This window comes from Microtus oregoni, unplaced genomic scaffold (genome assembly GCF_018167655.1).
Source record: "Microtus oregoni isolate MIOR12 unplaced genomic scaffold, Mior012 000019F_ref0000042, whole genome shotgun sequence".
Lineage (NCBI taxonomy): Eukaryota > Metazoa > Chordata > Mammalia > Rodentia > Cricetidae > Microtus > Microtus oregoni.
In genome coordinates, this window is record NW_024543078.1 from 39,000,470 (window position 1) to 39,016,278 (window position 15,809).

The following is a 15,809-nucleotide window of genomic DNA, read 5'->3' on the forward strand; positions in this document are numbered from 1 at the left end:
GTCCCCAAAGACAAGGGCCAGGATTCCTGTGAATGGGCTGAAGCCTCCCTATAGGAGGTGGAATGTCAGGGACATTGTCCTGTTTCCCCATCCTGTGTGTTCTAACATCCACCCAGCTGCTTCTGTGAGGGCAGTTCAGAAGCCCAAGTCTGCATGCTAGCACCGAGCACAGCTGGCCACACTTCCACCTCAGCACAGTAGGGACTGAGGGCAGAAGCTATGCCCGAGTCACTGTGAGAATAGTGGGATGGGCCCAGGGATTGGTCCTTGAAGGTGTAGCCGGAGGGAGACCCAACAACTTCCCTGCAGAGGGCACCTCATCAGCATAGCACCCATAAGGATTGAGCTGTCTTTGGACCCACAGTGTCCTAGTCCACAAAAGGGTAAAACTACAAGACCAGCAACAAGAACACCTGGCAGAGTAGGGTGTGTGGTCCTTCTACCCAGGTCTTCACGGAGAGGCTGGTGGACTTATGGATCTGGCCAGGAAACAGCAGATGTGAAAGCTGGTTCCCAAAGGCCAGGATAAGCCAAGCTCCAGTGAGTCAGGCCCTCTAGCTGAAGCTGGAGGGAAAGAAGAAAAGCAAGGAGACAGAAAGAACTAGAAACCAGAAGATGAGGTATAAAAATCTGTATTTATATTACAATGACAGAATGACACAGCACAGCCCCATCTGTTAGACAGCTGGGATGGGGGGTCCCATTCCACTTCGCAGCTCAGGTCTCATAACTCACCCACTGCACTGGCACCAGGCCCCCTGTGTAGTCACATACTCTGGCACGGAACCTGCCCTAGTGCCCTAGTTTAGAGGCCTGAGCTAACTTGCTTGCTGGCCTGGGGTCAAGACCCTCTGTGCAGACACAAGAGGTGGTAGGCTAACTGACCCAACAGAGGCAGGAAAGGCTTGGGCACACAGAAGGGTAGGGGTTGTCCAGCCACAGTTTGGTGCACAACTCCCTCTGCCTAGGAAGGCAGGCTCAAGCACCTGCAGGACAGGACTGCAGAGGCAGGCCTAGGGCCTATAAAGAGACATAACCTCTGTCTCCTCTCCTGCTAGACCAGCTGGGCCTGCAACAGGATGGTTGGTCTGATACATCTGGACCACCTCCCAGTAAGGGGACCCAAGCCTGAGCCTGGAGGTCCAGACTCTGTTACAGAGCACCACATGGCTCGCATAGTCAGGTGCAGGTGGAGGACATGAGCAGCAGCTATTTTGGTCCAGATTTCTTTCTGCAGACACACAATAGCCTTGGCTGAATCCTATGACCACTAGCAGTGGCCATACTGTGCAAACGGTAGAGAGCAGGAGAAGGAGTAATGGATATATAACTCTTAGCACCAGCCCCCATGCCTATGGACCACCCCTCACATGTTTGCTATAGGAGGGGCAGCTGGCTAGCACCCCTGGGTGACTGAGAAGGCCAACTCCCAGGCTACATAGGAACCATAGCCTGAAAAGGCAAAGGGCTGAGCTGCCATAAAATTCAGCCAAGGGGGCCAGTCTGGTCACCAGGAGTGGACTCTGCTGGCAAGGGTGGAAGCAGACTCTAAGGTGCTGGAGACGGAGAAGGGAGTTGATGATATAAGAATTCATGGCACATCAGGAGCCCTGAATCAAGAGCTTTAAACATAGCTCTGCTCTGTTCTGTGCTAAGGGTGGGCGTGCTCAAAACAAGTGCCCAGGAGACATGCTTGGGTAGACACTGATGCCCAGTGGGCTGGAAATGTCGACAGGACCAGCTTACTAAGATGTGGATGTGGGCTATCCTTCTAGTCCATGGACCCTACCCAGGCCTGCTGCCCACATGTCATCGTGAATACCCATCAGGAAACCAGCTTACTAAGATGTTGGCTATCCTTCTAGTCCATGGATTCCTACCCAGGCCTGCTCTCCACCTGTCGTCTTGACTACCCCTGGGGCAGGCTCTATACCAGAGCTGTTTCCAGGAACTCCATTCTGCCTATCAGTAGGCCACCCACCCTAGGATGCTCGCTGGCGTGACTGAAGATAAACAAGGAATTTTCCCCACAGTTTGGAAATTGTTTACGAATGCACCAGAGGAGGTGGCAGGCACCGCTGTGGGCCAGCATATGGCCACGACCCAAATATTGCTATGTGGTGTCCCTTAGAGCACTTCTAGCACTGAAAGGCCAACGGGAGCCTCCTAGCCAGGTCTGCACTACCTCCAGAAGAACTGTGTTTGTCAGATGCCCATGGCTGACGCTCCAGGTCCTTGCCAAGGCCAGAGAAAAGGCCCCAGGCCAGCAGGCCTGCTGTCCCCAAACTTTCAGGCACAGCCACCCTGCCAGTTACCAGGGAGGCACCACTGGAGGCCAGGTCATGGCCCTGCAGGATACAAAACTCAGCCACAGGAGCCACACAGGCACACCTATGTTCCTCCCAGGAGGCTGCCGCTGTGGGAAAGCAGTGAGGGGGCACCTGCCAGTAGGCCTGGTGCATCCCATAAGCCACAGGAACATGCTGGTGGCAGTGGGTGGGATGAAACAGGGGACACAAGGCACACTATGACGATATGACAGAGGATGGGTCCCTGAGACGCTGGGTCGCTCCCACCCCTCAGCAAACAAGGACACAACAATGGCTAGGAAAATAGAGTACAAAAATCTCATACAGGAAATAGAGGCGGCACACACTCATGTCCCTTGGCGAGTCTTCAGAGCTTTTTTTTTTCTTTTTAAAAATGTTTCTGTTTTGTGTTTTGGGTAAAGCCTCTGCCAGCTGAGGCTGCCCTGGGCAGGACTTGTGAGGCCCCTTCTGGGTGCTCCCTGTCAAACTTTTTTTTCTTTTTTCTTTTCTTAAGAAAGAGAGATGAGAAAGTTTGGAGGACCCAGTGGTTTCAGCTTGCCACCCAGCTTATTCCAGTCCCCTGCCAGGAAGAAAGGCCCTATCTATTTCCTGTGCAAACTAGACAGAGACGTTTGGGCTGGCACAGGTGAGCAGGGGCCTGAGTGAGAGTCAAGCACAGGCTTGGAGGCCATCATTTCCAAGTGACCTCAGGCCAACTATCTCAGGACATACATTCTCTGATGTCCATGTGTCTGTGTGTATGTGATTGTGGGTGTGAGCCTAGGCGTATGTGTATACATCTGATGGTCCTAATAGAGCATAAGCCACCCAAGTTGGTATGAGGTGGTCCAGACAGACCCCCAAGAGCATCCCCCTGGCTCCTGACACCAAGGGAAAGGATCCCACCCACCTGCTCCAAATGCTCACCCAAACCCTGCCCTTCACAAATCCCTCTGTCCACACCTCAGGAGCCTGTGTGGACCAACAGGTAGATGGACAGATGAATGGATGGACAGCTGCGCCCGCCTGCCTTCTGTTCTTTCTTCCTTTCCTTCCTTCTCAGTTCACTCCTCTCTCCTGGGATCCGATGCTGGGGTTCAAGCTCCCCATGGTGGTCATTAAGGCCCCTACACGGATCCTACCGAGATTTGCAGCAATGACATTTAATACTTCTGGAATGATTAGGAATCTGAGAACAGATTGTGGGCGACTATGCTGGGCTTCAGATGTGAGAGCCTCACCCTACTTCCCTGCTTGGGCTCTTGCCCTGCGGGAAGGGGCAGGCAGTTTGAGTCCTGACCAAAGGGTGGGCAGGCAGAGGCGGGCAGACCAGGCAGCAGCTGGAGCTTCGAGAATGGCACAGCAGTAGGCTCATGACGAGGCTGGCTTCAGTTAAGGGAGGCAGGAAGGCTGAGACACTTGGCTAGGTGGGCAGGCAGGTGGGCCAAGAAGCAAAGGACATGGAGCCTACGAAAGGCCAGGGCAGCCAGGCCTCCTGCAAGGGTGCCCATAGCTGCTGTCGCTGCAGCCACTGCTCTGTAGGCTGTAGTGGTCATCGGCATCACTGCTGCTGCCAACACTGTCCAGCTCCCCCGGGCCAAATTCCATGCCCTCTATATCTACCTCTGAGAGAACAGAGAGAGGATGGGTCAGGGTGGCCCCTTCCAAAGAAGCCAGACTGGGGCTCCCTTCCAAGTTAGAGCTCATGTTTCCCTTTTATGGAAGTGGAGGCTGGGGTTGGGGAAAGATAAGGGAGGTCCTCTGAACCCTGAGGTGGAAGATGCTAGGATGGCTCCAGCCAAAGTCTTGGGTTATGAACCCAGACTCTGCAGCATGCTGACCATCTTCTGCCTTCACATAGTCAGGTCATGACCTCTGTGCCTCATTGTCTTCTTCCCACCCCTTCTTCATGCAAGGCTGGGAAATGATCGTAGTACTGCCAGCAGTTAGTTCAGGTGGTGTGGGCACCTTGTCACCACCAACATCACTCTCTCCCTAGGTGCTTCCTTGTCCTCCTGGAACTTTGGTGATACCCATACCCAGAGGCCAGGGTTGGGCTGTCCGAGCTCCTACCTTGTATGCCTGGGCACTCACCTTGCTCTGAGTCGTCCGTGGACACAGCAGAACCAGTGCTGTCTGTGCGCACACGCTCTACACTCTGCACTGATAGTTGCTCTAGGCGTCGCTTGAGGAAGCGATGCTCCCGCTGTAGCTGCTCCTTGATGCTTAGTGCCCTGCGGTCCTGCTCCTCCAGTTTCTAGGGATAGAGGGTGGTCTGTGAGTCTATGGCCAAGATGGAATAACTGCCCTTGGGTATAAATACAGAAGCTTTACAGGCATGATCCTTACCAATAAAATGACTTGCTAGACAGAACCACAGACGCCCAAAGGCTTAATATGCCCTTCCTCACCCCAGCAAGGTGACTACTCAGCCTGACCTTTCACTCTTGGCCTGTTAACTAGCTGTAGAATGCCCAGTGTTGCTGGCCAGCCCCAGGAAGTGGAGACACGTATGGCTCTCAAGACCTGGTACAGTGCCATCCAAACTTTGGCAGGCCCCTCCCTCCAACCCTACTCATGAGAGCTCCACCTGCCCAAGATTGGGCTTTCACTGGGTATCTGCAGCATCTGAGCATGGAAGAGCAGTGGGGAAATGGTACGGAGGACGCCTGCAAGCAGGCCTTGTGTATCTCTAAGGCACACACCTTCCTACCTTTGTAAACCTTCCTGTGTGGGGCCCACCTGAGACACTGCTGTTCTGTTAAAACTCCAGGGCCGTGGACATAACTTTCAAAGCTACTGACGCCTGACCTGTGAGTCCACACCTATAAAGCAGAGGAGCCCTTTTGACAGGAAAGACCTACCCTGGTTGACCCAAATGTCCCAAGAACACTAAATAAGCAACCGTCAGTCTGAAGGCCTTAGGAGACTGCGTCAGGTATATCCCCCTTATCCTAGTCCCACACCAACTCCCAAGTCTCTACCACTCTTCCCACTCCCTGTAGATGTTGTCTACTCCCAGTCTGACCATGAAGGCATACAATGGCACTTTGCCCCTCTCCTAACTCCACCTCTCCTTCCAGCCGCTGCCCTTTCACAATCCAGTGTTACTGAGAATTATCTATAACACTGAACCAGCCTGAAACCTGACCTGTACAGCCAACCATACTGTCTCCCTGCCAAATACCACTCAACAGAACCTAACACAAGGCATGTAGCCTCCACACCACCCACCAGCTTCTGCTGGGTCTCCCCCTAAATTCCTGACAAGGACCTGCTAGGTGGCTCCACCACCCACCTCCAGGTCCTCTGAACCAATGGATGGCTTGGGGGACATCAGGGTGGCTGGAGAGCAGAGGGCACAGCATGCTTACCTTGATGTGCATCTTGGCACGCTTCAGGAGGCTCAGAGTGGTGTGGCGTGTACTGTCAGGGCCCAGGGGTACCAGCTGCTTGAGCTGTTCCAAGTAGAGCCTGAGTTTAGCTCGTCTGAAAGAGCCAGAGACAGACTATCAAGCTAGGCAGCAAACCCCACAGAACTATGACAGATGTGGCTGGCAGAAGGTGGGACATGGCCAGCCAAGCCCCTCCATGGGCCCCAGTATTACTGCAGGCCTGCCTCTTGACCTGGAAGTTGCCCCAGACTCTGCCTCGGGGCTCAAGTATCTATCTTCTTCTCCAGGAATTCCCTCCTGGTCTGGATAACACATCCCCTCAGGAGTAGCCTGTCACAGGTACCTCTGTGGATATGGTGTCCTCGTGGTTCCATGGGGCCTAAGACTCTGCCCTGCACAGTGTGCTCTAGTCACTCCTGTCCTCGTAAAAGCATGAGTTGATAAGGTCAAGGGAGGCTGAGGACCAGTTCTCTCTGCTGGTTTGTGGTCTCACTGGAAATTCCACCATTCCAGACTTCCGTTCCTGTACCCATTTCTGTGGATCTATTTTCTCACAAAACTGGAACCATAGTCACAGTACTTGTTCACAGGCTGGAGAGCTTTGCTGCCTGGTCTGTGGGTGCAGCTAAGTTCAACTCCACAGGCTATCTCTGACATTACCGTGGTAACAGGGACTGCTGCTGCATCTGTACATCCCACCTGACAGTAGCTGTAGGAAACCAGTGTTCTGTCTGAGAGATGCCCAGTTATGGCGCTTGCCAGGGCCTACTGGAAGTCAAAGTGCTTTCCAAGTCAGTATGGCTTGCTTTGGACACATTCCTACAAGGGCAACTTCAAGTCAAGGACAGAAATTATTTAGGATTGTGGAAACCTGCTGCCCAACTGGCCTGACATGGCCAGTGCCCACATATATTCCTCTTTAACAGTGTTTTGTTTTGTTTTTTAATTTGATTGTCTTTTTTCTAGAGAGAGAGAGAAAGAAGGTGTGTGTGGAGTTGGATGGTGGGGAGGTAGGGAAGATCTAGGAAGAAATGACAGGAGAAACCATAGTTAGAATATATTGTGTAAAAAAAATCTATTTTCAATTAAAAAAAGAGTGGCACATGCTGAAAGTCTACTTTTCATATCTGTTCCCCAGTCATCCCCACAGACTCCCTCAATCCTAAGAGACCTTGGAAGGCAGAATGCAGGAACAGACATCTCTTGGACAGAGAAGGGAGCCATTGGATACAGGAAGAGACCATAGAGAGATGTTAACAGTCATACATGGGGTAGGGGGAATTCACCCATGGCCATTATGCCTTTAAAACTGTACTCATTGCTAACAAAGCACTTTCCTGTCTAGCATCCTGGCCAAGCACCCTAAGGCCTAGAGGTCCTTTTGGTGAACTGGAGTTAGACCTTTGGAAGAACTTCTTAGATATAGGACTAGAGTGGGCTTAGCTAGGAGGCCGGGTGTGAGTGTGTGTAAGCCCCTGACTCTGCCTCAAGGCTAGAGGATCTTCAATCTCACCATACATAGACAGATTCCTGGCTCCATACTATTGCATACATGGTTACCTGCCCAGAGTCCAGATCTTAGCGTCATTGCTTCCAGCACAGTGAGAATCCAACCCTAGGAACTGAAGGGACTAGAAAACAGAGCTGGGCTAGGGAGCAGAGAAGGTGTCCTGAAGCCACCATTGGGATTTGACGGGAGAAGTAGCCAAGGACCCTTCTCACCAGGTATACTTGTTCCACAGCAAATAGCAATTCACACAACCCATTATCTAATCATGTCAGCGGCAATGGCTTTTTGGTAATTGATAGAAAGTGCAATCTGACAAGAAACAAGGAATTCCTAAGTCCCCTGTCCCAGAGATGACCACACTGTCATCTTTTGGTGTATCTATCTTTCCAGTTCATGATTGTCGAGTGAAAATACTAGGATACGGAACCACATATGTGACAAGTGACCCACTTCTGTTTAAAAAATAAAAAAAAAAGAGCAGACGCACACAGAGACTCCACAGAACACAATGAAGCACGGGAAGCAGGCATCTCCAGGGATGTGGCTGGCAACGTTTATTTCTTTAGCTTTGTGCTCTTCTGTATTTTTCCAGGTTTTCTATGTTTTAAAAACCCCACATTTAGTTTTACAATCAGAGAAAGACATGTTTGTACAAGAAAGAAACACAGCTGAAAGACAAATAACAGTAGAAATGCATTTGCAATACATATAAAAGACAAAACAGTTAGTATTAGTGATATTTTGAGCTCATACACATCAAAAATAAAGAGTACTGCCTTCATATAACAATGAGCAAAGGACACAAACAGGCAAGTCGCAGAAAACAAAGGGCAACTCTAACATGAAAACAGACTCCATCCCATGCGCAGTCAGGAAATGAAAACGCAAACAAGCAGATGCTCATTTTCTCCTTTGTACCAACTAGAATGTAAGGAGGTGGCTGGAACTTACTTGGACAGTACATGGGGACCTGCTACAGTTCCTGTGGGAGAATGACCATTGACTTTGGCCCATATCACTGACCGGTACTTCTACATCTAGAGTTTGGGTGCTACAGAACCATCCCTGGGCATCTGAAGACTCAGCTCAACAACACTCAGGTCAGAGGGAACCTGGGAAGTATGGCTGTGGGTCTCTACAGGCTCTGGAGTGGAGTCAGGGAGGCTAGGGGCACATGGACACAGGTCTGCAGCATTCCATGGTATTGGGTGAAGGATCCAGGTAGGAATAGTGGGTAACAAGGGCCCCTTATCATTTCAGGGGCTCTGAGCGATCAGGATAAGGTCTCTGGGAGGGGGATACAGGGAGTTCACGAATAATACTTTAGAAAATGGTATTTCTTCGAGAGATGAATAAAAGTCACCTGCTCATACACAAGCAATGTAAAAGTAATAAATCAACCCAAACCCAGAAGAGTGCATACCCTGGTGTAAGCCTATGGTTGTTGAGGACACATGCAGAAGGTCCTCCCACCACCTATTCTGAGCACCACAGTCCTAGAGTCTAGGATGCTCTGGGACCTCACCAAATCCTCCCTAAAGTCAATGTAGCGCAGACTCAGCACCTCATTGTTATCCCTAAGCATCCCAAACTTGTTAAACCCCTGTGCTTCTAAAGGAGGCATAACTGCCCCTAGAATCCCTGCGTTAGTATCAGCAATGGCCCATCTCTTCTCATTGCCACACCTAACTTCTCACTGAAAACCCCTACTCCTCAAAGGCCAAGGCTGGGGCGGGGTGGGGCGGGGGGCTTGGCTCTATGTCAGGACTCCCTAGCACACGTTTGTCAGAGTCTTGACTGCATAGCAGAGGTAAATTCCAGGCCAGGTTACTAGAAAAAATGGCAGTGAGGAATTCTCCTACATTCAGTGGCGTGGGACAAGGGGACCCTACTCTCTTCTATGTATCACCATCTTCTGTTGTTGCTAACAAGCGTGTTCTTGACATGACTGCATCAGGCACTTGCTGGCTGCCATGCAAGAGCATGTCAAGGCTCAACAACCATCTCTGTGCCTGGTTTAGGGGCTAGGGGCCTAGCTAAGGGTTTAGACCTGCCTGTGCTCTGAGCATACTGGGACACTCAAGTGATAAGGGTCAGGAAAAGCATCTAGGGCTCTCACCAATACTAGCTAAGACCGAAGACTAGAGCTGAGCCTAGGAAGGTTGCCAGGTCCTGAGGTCAGCAGCAAGTGCTAGACTTGGCCACTCTAACAGAGCTACTGACCCACAGGGGTAGTGGGCCTACGGCTGGCTGAGTACTATTCAAAGCTCCAAAAGGGGAAGTCCCACAGGCCTACCTGAGTCTCTCTGAAGGACACTTCCAGTGAAGGCCATGTCCAGGGTATGCCTCTTATGGCCTGCTGGGCAGCTAGCCAGGTATTTCCTTCCTTCCTCGGGACAACACACAAGCCCTTCCTTCAGCCAGCAGCCAGGAACACCTGGCATCTATCTCAGGCCAGCTACAGCAAGCCATGGCTGATGTCCCTACCAGGGCCCAAGCCCTAGGCCTGTGGGCTACTCAGAGCTCTTTACATCTATGACCTGATTGGCTAGGTAGGCAGACCCTACCCTAAGCTTGGTGGAAGAGAGACCCAGGGTGCCCGAATCACTTTTACCCCATCTTAAATTAAGGGCCTCCATGAAACCCATTCTAACTATAGGCTTGAGGAAGATGGCAGAGATCAAGGCCAAGGTCAATGGATGCCTACAGAGGCCAGAGGTCAACCCTTCCAAGAGGGTTCCATACCCTTACTACCCATGCTTCCCTCAATGACATTCCCTATCCATCCTCCCAAACACTGCTTCTGGGAAGCCCTCACTATAGGTCAGGATACTGTGCCTAGGTCTGAACAAGGCTGGCTGGTCTCTTCTGACCTAGGAGCAACCCCAAGTCTGCCTCACGCTGGCTTCCATCTCTGTGGCCTGGCCCCTTGGGAACCCCCCAACCACACACAGCCAGTGCAGGAAGTGCATCTCCTCTGGGAACATGGTGTTCTGTCCCTGCTCAGTCACCCGCCCCAACCAGAGTCCTGAATCCCGGGAGAGCGGAAGTTGGCGCTGCACTGGGCGCAGACATGGGGGAGGGGGGAGGGAAAGAACTGGCTGGGTTCCAGACCTTCCCAGTGCACCCAGGAGGGCTCATCTAGGATGCAGAGTTACACACCCCACCCCCTAAACACCAAGAAGGCAAGACAGAACTGGTCCATTCTATAGATAGGTGCAGAGGTCAGGACGGAGCTATTGCCTAGTGTCTCTCAGGGGCTATCCCTGGTCCTTGCATCGGGGCTACTGCTTATGGGCTGCCTGGCCTAAAATACCTCTACATCCTCTTGGGCTGCTGCTAGCAGTCACAAGTATCCCCTTCGCCTCTCACCTCCCAGGGTTCAGCCACACCATGTCATCGACAGAGGGAAGACACAAATGACAAGCAGCCTCAGGGGCCACCAGCCATCCCAGGAGCTGACTGGAGCCAGGGTGCAGGGAGAGTGCCTGGGCCTGCTGCCCTCTGGATGCTCTCCCAGTCATGCAGAGCATGACACCTCCTTAGAAAGCAGGCCCCGAAGAGCACAGAGGTGAGGGGAAGGGCTGAATACGCTACAAAGGCCATTGTACTGAGAGCTGAAACAGTTACCAAAGGGGCTTAGGCACACAGAATCACACTCAAGTCCTCTTCCGGGAGCAAAGTCAGAGTGCTACCAGTGCAAGGAGCTGAGCTTCGAGCCTTTGGTACCCACCAGTTCTGACGCCAGGCTAAAGGGCCTGGGCCAAGCTCTTGCCTGCCAATCTAAAATGCCTGAAAACAGATCCTAGACCCCTCTAGAACTGATCTTTCCAGAGCCTAGAGCATAGCCTGGCAACCCAGACAGGCCAGGACAGCGAAAGCACCCCCTCAGTGTTGGGGTTGGGGGTAGTCACATCCAGTAGCTCACATGGAAATGGGGATGCCACTTACCTGTGCTTTTCTAGTTCGTTGTGTGAAGACCTGTTTAGAGAGATAGAAAGACAGGGCTCACTTCAAGGCCTAAAAACCAGGGCACAAATAACAGAGGCTCTTTGTAGAGAGCCAGGAGCCCTCACACAGTGGCTAGGAGGGTCTAGGTCCAGGATATCTCTGGATGCTGAGAGCTTGGGCAGGTGCACAGCTGCCTACCAAAGGCTAGGATAACCCCATGCTAAACTGTGAGAACTGGGGCTCACAGGTGCCCAGCCACCTTCCTTCTCTGCTTCCCTTTCTCTCAGGCCAGCTGTGTCCTTATATGCAACACAAGCCATGCAGAGAACCAGTGGCAGTCTGAGCATGTGTCACAAAGGCCAGGCCCTCAGGAGACAAGATGATCCTGTCCTCCCACGGCCACTCTGTCGCGCAGATACGAACACCCAAGACACTTCACAGGGGCATCTGTAGGAAACTGATGCTTCTGGGCCTGTGAGTACAAGGCAGAACACAAAAGATGGCCATTCCCACTTCTCTCAGGAGCTGCATTATGGCAGAACATGTCACCCGGAGTCCAGGAGACCCCAGGGACTGACTGCTTGATGAGCCCCACTGGCAAACCTTACCCAGATCAGAGCAGATTTCTGAACACCACAGGCACTACTCGGGCTTCCAAGAGACTGAAAATCTAAGGGAATGCCACAAGCCAACAAGGGCTTCTAGGTCCCGGGCCTGCTGCACAAGAGTGGAAAGCTCAGGACACACCCAGACCAAGTCCCTCCCTGTGTTTCTGCTGGCCACTGCCCACCTGTTCCTTCTGCTGCTGCTGCTCCAGATCTTGGATCTAGTATCTCTCACCAAAAAGTGTTTATTCTCTGCCTGCCCCATTGTCTACTGAAACCATTACGGTACAAGGTCCCCATCTTCCCTCAATTCCTGCTGATTCCTGCAGTTCCCAGGGTCTTCAAAGACCTGTTAGTCACTGGGGCTGGACCAGCACCTCAGGATTCCCCCATGAGCCAACCAGAGCCAAGAAGGCTGCACAGAAGCTGCTCACTGGCCTTGGGTCTTCAGATCACACTGCAGCCCGACTGCTACGTTGTGTAGGAGGCTGGATCAGCAGGGGCCTTCGGTGTTGAGCAGTCCCCCACCTCCTGACCAAAGGATGACCCTTGTCTTGGTTCCCAACCCTGGATTGGAAGGCCACTCCTCAGCAGCATGGGGGATGGCCTTTCTTGGAACTCTCCCTGCATTCTGAGAGCCTGTAGGGGAGCTTGTCACGCAGGTTCTAGAAGCACCTGTGCCTGAGGAGAGGCCACGGTTGTGCCAGGTGCTGTCTGGGCACCACCTTGATCTGATCCCTCTGCTCACCTTCTCAAAGAATGAGACCCTGAAAGGCTAGCTCTAGGCCCCTCCCATGGAGTCACTGGGGGCCATCAGCGACCTACACAGAGTCCACATGTCAATCACTGAGCTGCTCTGTCCTTACCTTAGTGCGTTCCTCCTGCCCTCCTCTCGTCCTGGCCGGCTATCTACAAGCCTGCCTTTCAATGTGCCAGGGCACAGATGGCCTTACAGGTTCAGAAATGCCCTTCCACATCTGGGATACAAGCTTCTCAACTGAGCAGTGATTGGGGAGGGAAGGGCTATGCCTGCCACCCCTAGGGCTTTAGGCCTTGAGGGAGTACATTCTGTCCAAGGAAGCTTTAGGGAAGTGCACCCAAGTCAGGGATGCCCTCTGTATCCCCCGCCCCTTGCACCCAGGTCTCCATCCCAGCAGTAGGAGGAAGCCTAGGAACACATCCAGTAACAGGGGACAGAGGTGGTTAAGTGGGTCCTAGGCAAGTAACTCAATCTGTCTATGTCTTGGTTTCCTCTGTTGTAAAATGAAGTTCAGAATAAGGCTTCTTAGTAAATTTTTTATTTATGTGCATTGCATTGATGTTCTGTCTGCATGTATGTCTGTGTGAGGGTGTCACGTACCCTGGAACTGGAGTTACAGTCAGTTGTATGTTTCCATGTAGGCACTGGAAATTGAGACCAGGTCCTCTGCTGGGTTAACTGCTGATCCATCTCTCCAGCCCCCCAAATAAGGCTTCTTTTACAAGACTAGGTCAGATTGCTTACGTGTATATGGCAGAAGCATTTGAGTGTCTCTGCTACAGGTCCTATTACCTGTGGTTACTCCATGCCACAGGAACCTGAACTCCCGACCTAGGGTTTGGGCAGACAGAATCAGGGACCAGACCATCTCCCTGTAGAAGCCTGGGGCAGTAGGGCCTCCAACATACTTATGTCCCTCTCAACTGCCCAAAGCAGAAGACCAAGGGCTGGGACTCAGGCAGTTGGAAATCCAACCAATTACTTGCCAGGCCTAGGACACCACAAAAATGGGTCCTTGTGCCAGGCTCTCTGTTTCCCAAGAACAGGCAGGCCACAGGAATGAGCCGCACCCTCTGCCAGGGGCCCCTGAAGCCCCCAGCCTGCCAGGGAAGCTCCCAGACTGACCACACAGGAGTGGCTGGGCCAAGGCTGACCCCTAGACACTGTCAGGTGTGCCACGATCCCCACTGCAGCCAGGAGGGTGGAACCCTTAGGAGTCCTAGCCTTGCCTAAACCCCAACTTCAGGGCTTCCTCCAAGTTCTAGGCCAAGGCAAAGAGAGGAGTAGCTGGGCCTTGGGACTCTTGGTAGAAATAGCTCCCTGCAGCTCTTCTCCAGCCCTGCACTTGTAGTTAGGAGTTTCCCTGTCAGTTGGCTGTGCAGGACCTGTGGGTATCCAGGGAGGGGGGTAAGGTGCTGGGCCTAAGAGCAAGGCCAGCTTCAGAAGAGCAAGGGAGGGAGGAGTCCCCAGTTCGGCCCTAGGCGGGGAACAGCGGCCGACACCAACTGACAGCTCCTCTCCAGTCTGGAAAAGTTCAGAACGACTCTGGGCGAGCGCGGACGCTGTACGCGTGGCACTGTTTACGGCGGCGGGAGGCGCGGCCGCGGGAAGATGGCGACGCGCGGGCGGGGCCGGCACCTCCTCCAGGCCGGCCGCCCGGGTGCGCGCAGGACTGCGCTGGGGACGCGGAGAGGACGGGGACAGTCGGGCGGGGCCGGCCCGAGCAGGCTGGGCACAGCGCGCGGGGGTGGGGGGTGGGGGCGGTACCTGTTGTTTGGGGCCTTGCGCACCAGGCTGGCCGTCTTTGTTTTCTTCCTGGCGAAGTCGCCGTCGAAGGGCAGCACGGAGGCGTAGCCGTGCTCGGCCTCTGCGGGACAGACCGTGCGGTCAGCGGCCCCCTGCACCCGCCCGCCGCCCGCCCACCCTGGCACAAAGGGGTGCAGGCTACCTCGGTCCCTACGCTCCAGGTACTCGGCCGCCTCCAACAGCAGCAGCAGGGAATTCAGCTCCATCCTGCCGCCCGCGCACGGGACGGCGGCGGCAGCTGCCCGGCGCGCTCCTGCCGGCTCTGCTCGCCGCACGCCCCGCGCCTGGCGGCACACCAGTCCGACTCGCGGACTCCAGCGCTGGACCGCCACCCTCCGCCTCGGGCCCTCAAATTGACACATAAGGCGAGCGGCGGTCGCCACAACCAATCGGTGTGGGTGCTCTGACCTAGGGGGCGGATTCTATGCCAGCCTTGGCCAATGGTGACTGGCCGAACGCCTCGGGCAGGGCTGAGAATGTTGACAGATGCGAAGCTTGGCTGGGATAGGCTGGCCCCAGTAGTAACAATTTAGAAGCCCAAGCTTAGCAACAGCACGTGGTGGCCCGGCCCCGGTGCTTGCTGACTGGCGGCCGTCGTGCATGTTAAGTAGGCATTGCACACCGATTGGGCCAGATAGGTCTATGTAAATTGCGGCCGCGGACCAATGGCCGGCCACGGGGCGCGGGGCCAATGAGGGCGCCGGGGCAGGACGCGTTGCCGAGAGGAAGCACAGCGCGGTGGGACCGCTGCCCGGCCTACGCTGGGGCCAGGAGGACGTGGACCGTGTCTCGGGAGACACCCCGCAGGATGCGCTGCGGACACGCGCCCCAGCGCTTTGTCATGCCATGCACGTCGTGCGCAACGACCTGTTGCTCGGGGTCAGCTGTACCACAGTCTCGGTGGAGGACCCAGCTTGGGGCCTGATTGGAGCAGGAGCTGGGATCTTGCTAAAGGACTGCAAATGACACCTGCCCCCTGCATGAATAGTGGCTTCAGGGAAGGCTAAAACTTGGAACAGAGATGCAGACGGTTGGAATCTAAAAGCTTCTCAGAAAATGCCAAACCCAGATTAGGAAGGAACAGTTAGTTTTCCGGTGGCCATCAGGAGTGAAAAAACGGTCACTGACTGCTGCCACGAGCAAGGGGGATCCCGGAGTGTAGTCTGTTTGTGGTGCTTGGTCTGAGGGTAGGGCCGTTCCAATAACCTGTTGCTGGTGTCAGACAAGAAGGCGAGCTCTTCTGCAGGCTCCTGGCTGTGTGACTGACCTAAGCCCAATGGTTGGTCTATAGATGCACGGGGAATGGGCAGCCTAACATCATCCTCTGTACCTACTCCTCGCACCCCTCTCTAGTCCTCTCTGGTTTTTAAGGTTGAGGATAGACCACTAGGCTGGACAGTTCTGTGGCACAAAACCTCCTCTAAAATAGAAGGAAGCTACTGTTGCCAACAGCAAAAGTTACTAATGCTACCC

The 15,809-nt window shown here is 53.6% G+C and overlaps 1 protein-coding gene across 1 annotated transcript; it reads right to left on the reverse strand.

Annotated features, from left to right (window-relative positions):
- Positions 1-622: 622 nt before the first annotated feature.
- Positions 623-14,698, reverse strand: LOC121459408 (max dimerization protein 4-like). Its single transcript, XM_041669140.1, has 6 exons — positions 14,479-14,698; positions 14,298-14,397; positions 11,166-11,195; positions 5,684-5,798; positions 4,404-4,566; positions 623-3,934 (listed from the first exon to the last, which is right to left on the reverse strand). Exons 1-6 carry the CDS (start codon positions 14,696-14,698, stop codon positions 3,777-3,779), a joined length of 786 nt encoding a protein of 261 aa, XP_041525074.1. The 3' UTR covers positions 623-3,776.
- Between the last annotated feature and the right edge of the window lie 1,111 nt (positions 14,699-15,809).

What these genes read in the sequence shown, in the direction of transcription:
- LOC121459408 (XM_041669140.1), bottom strand. Translation starts at nt 14,698, where the DNA reads ATGTGTCAATTTGAGGGCCCGAGGCGGAGGGTGGCGGTCCAGCGCTGG. An exon ending in CGCAAGGCCCCAAACAACAG is followed by an intron (nt 11,196 to 14,297) that starts GTACCGCCCCCA and finishes CTCTCTAAACAG; the next exon opens with GTCTTCACACAACGAACTAG. An exon ending in GTGCCAAGATGCACATCAAG is followed by an intron (nt 4,567 to 5,683) that starts GTAAGCATGCTG and finishes CTCTATCCCTAG; the next exon opens with AAACTGGAGGAGCAGGACCG.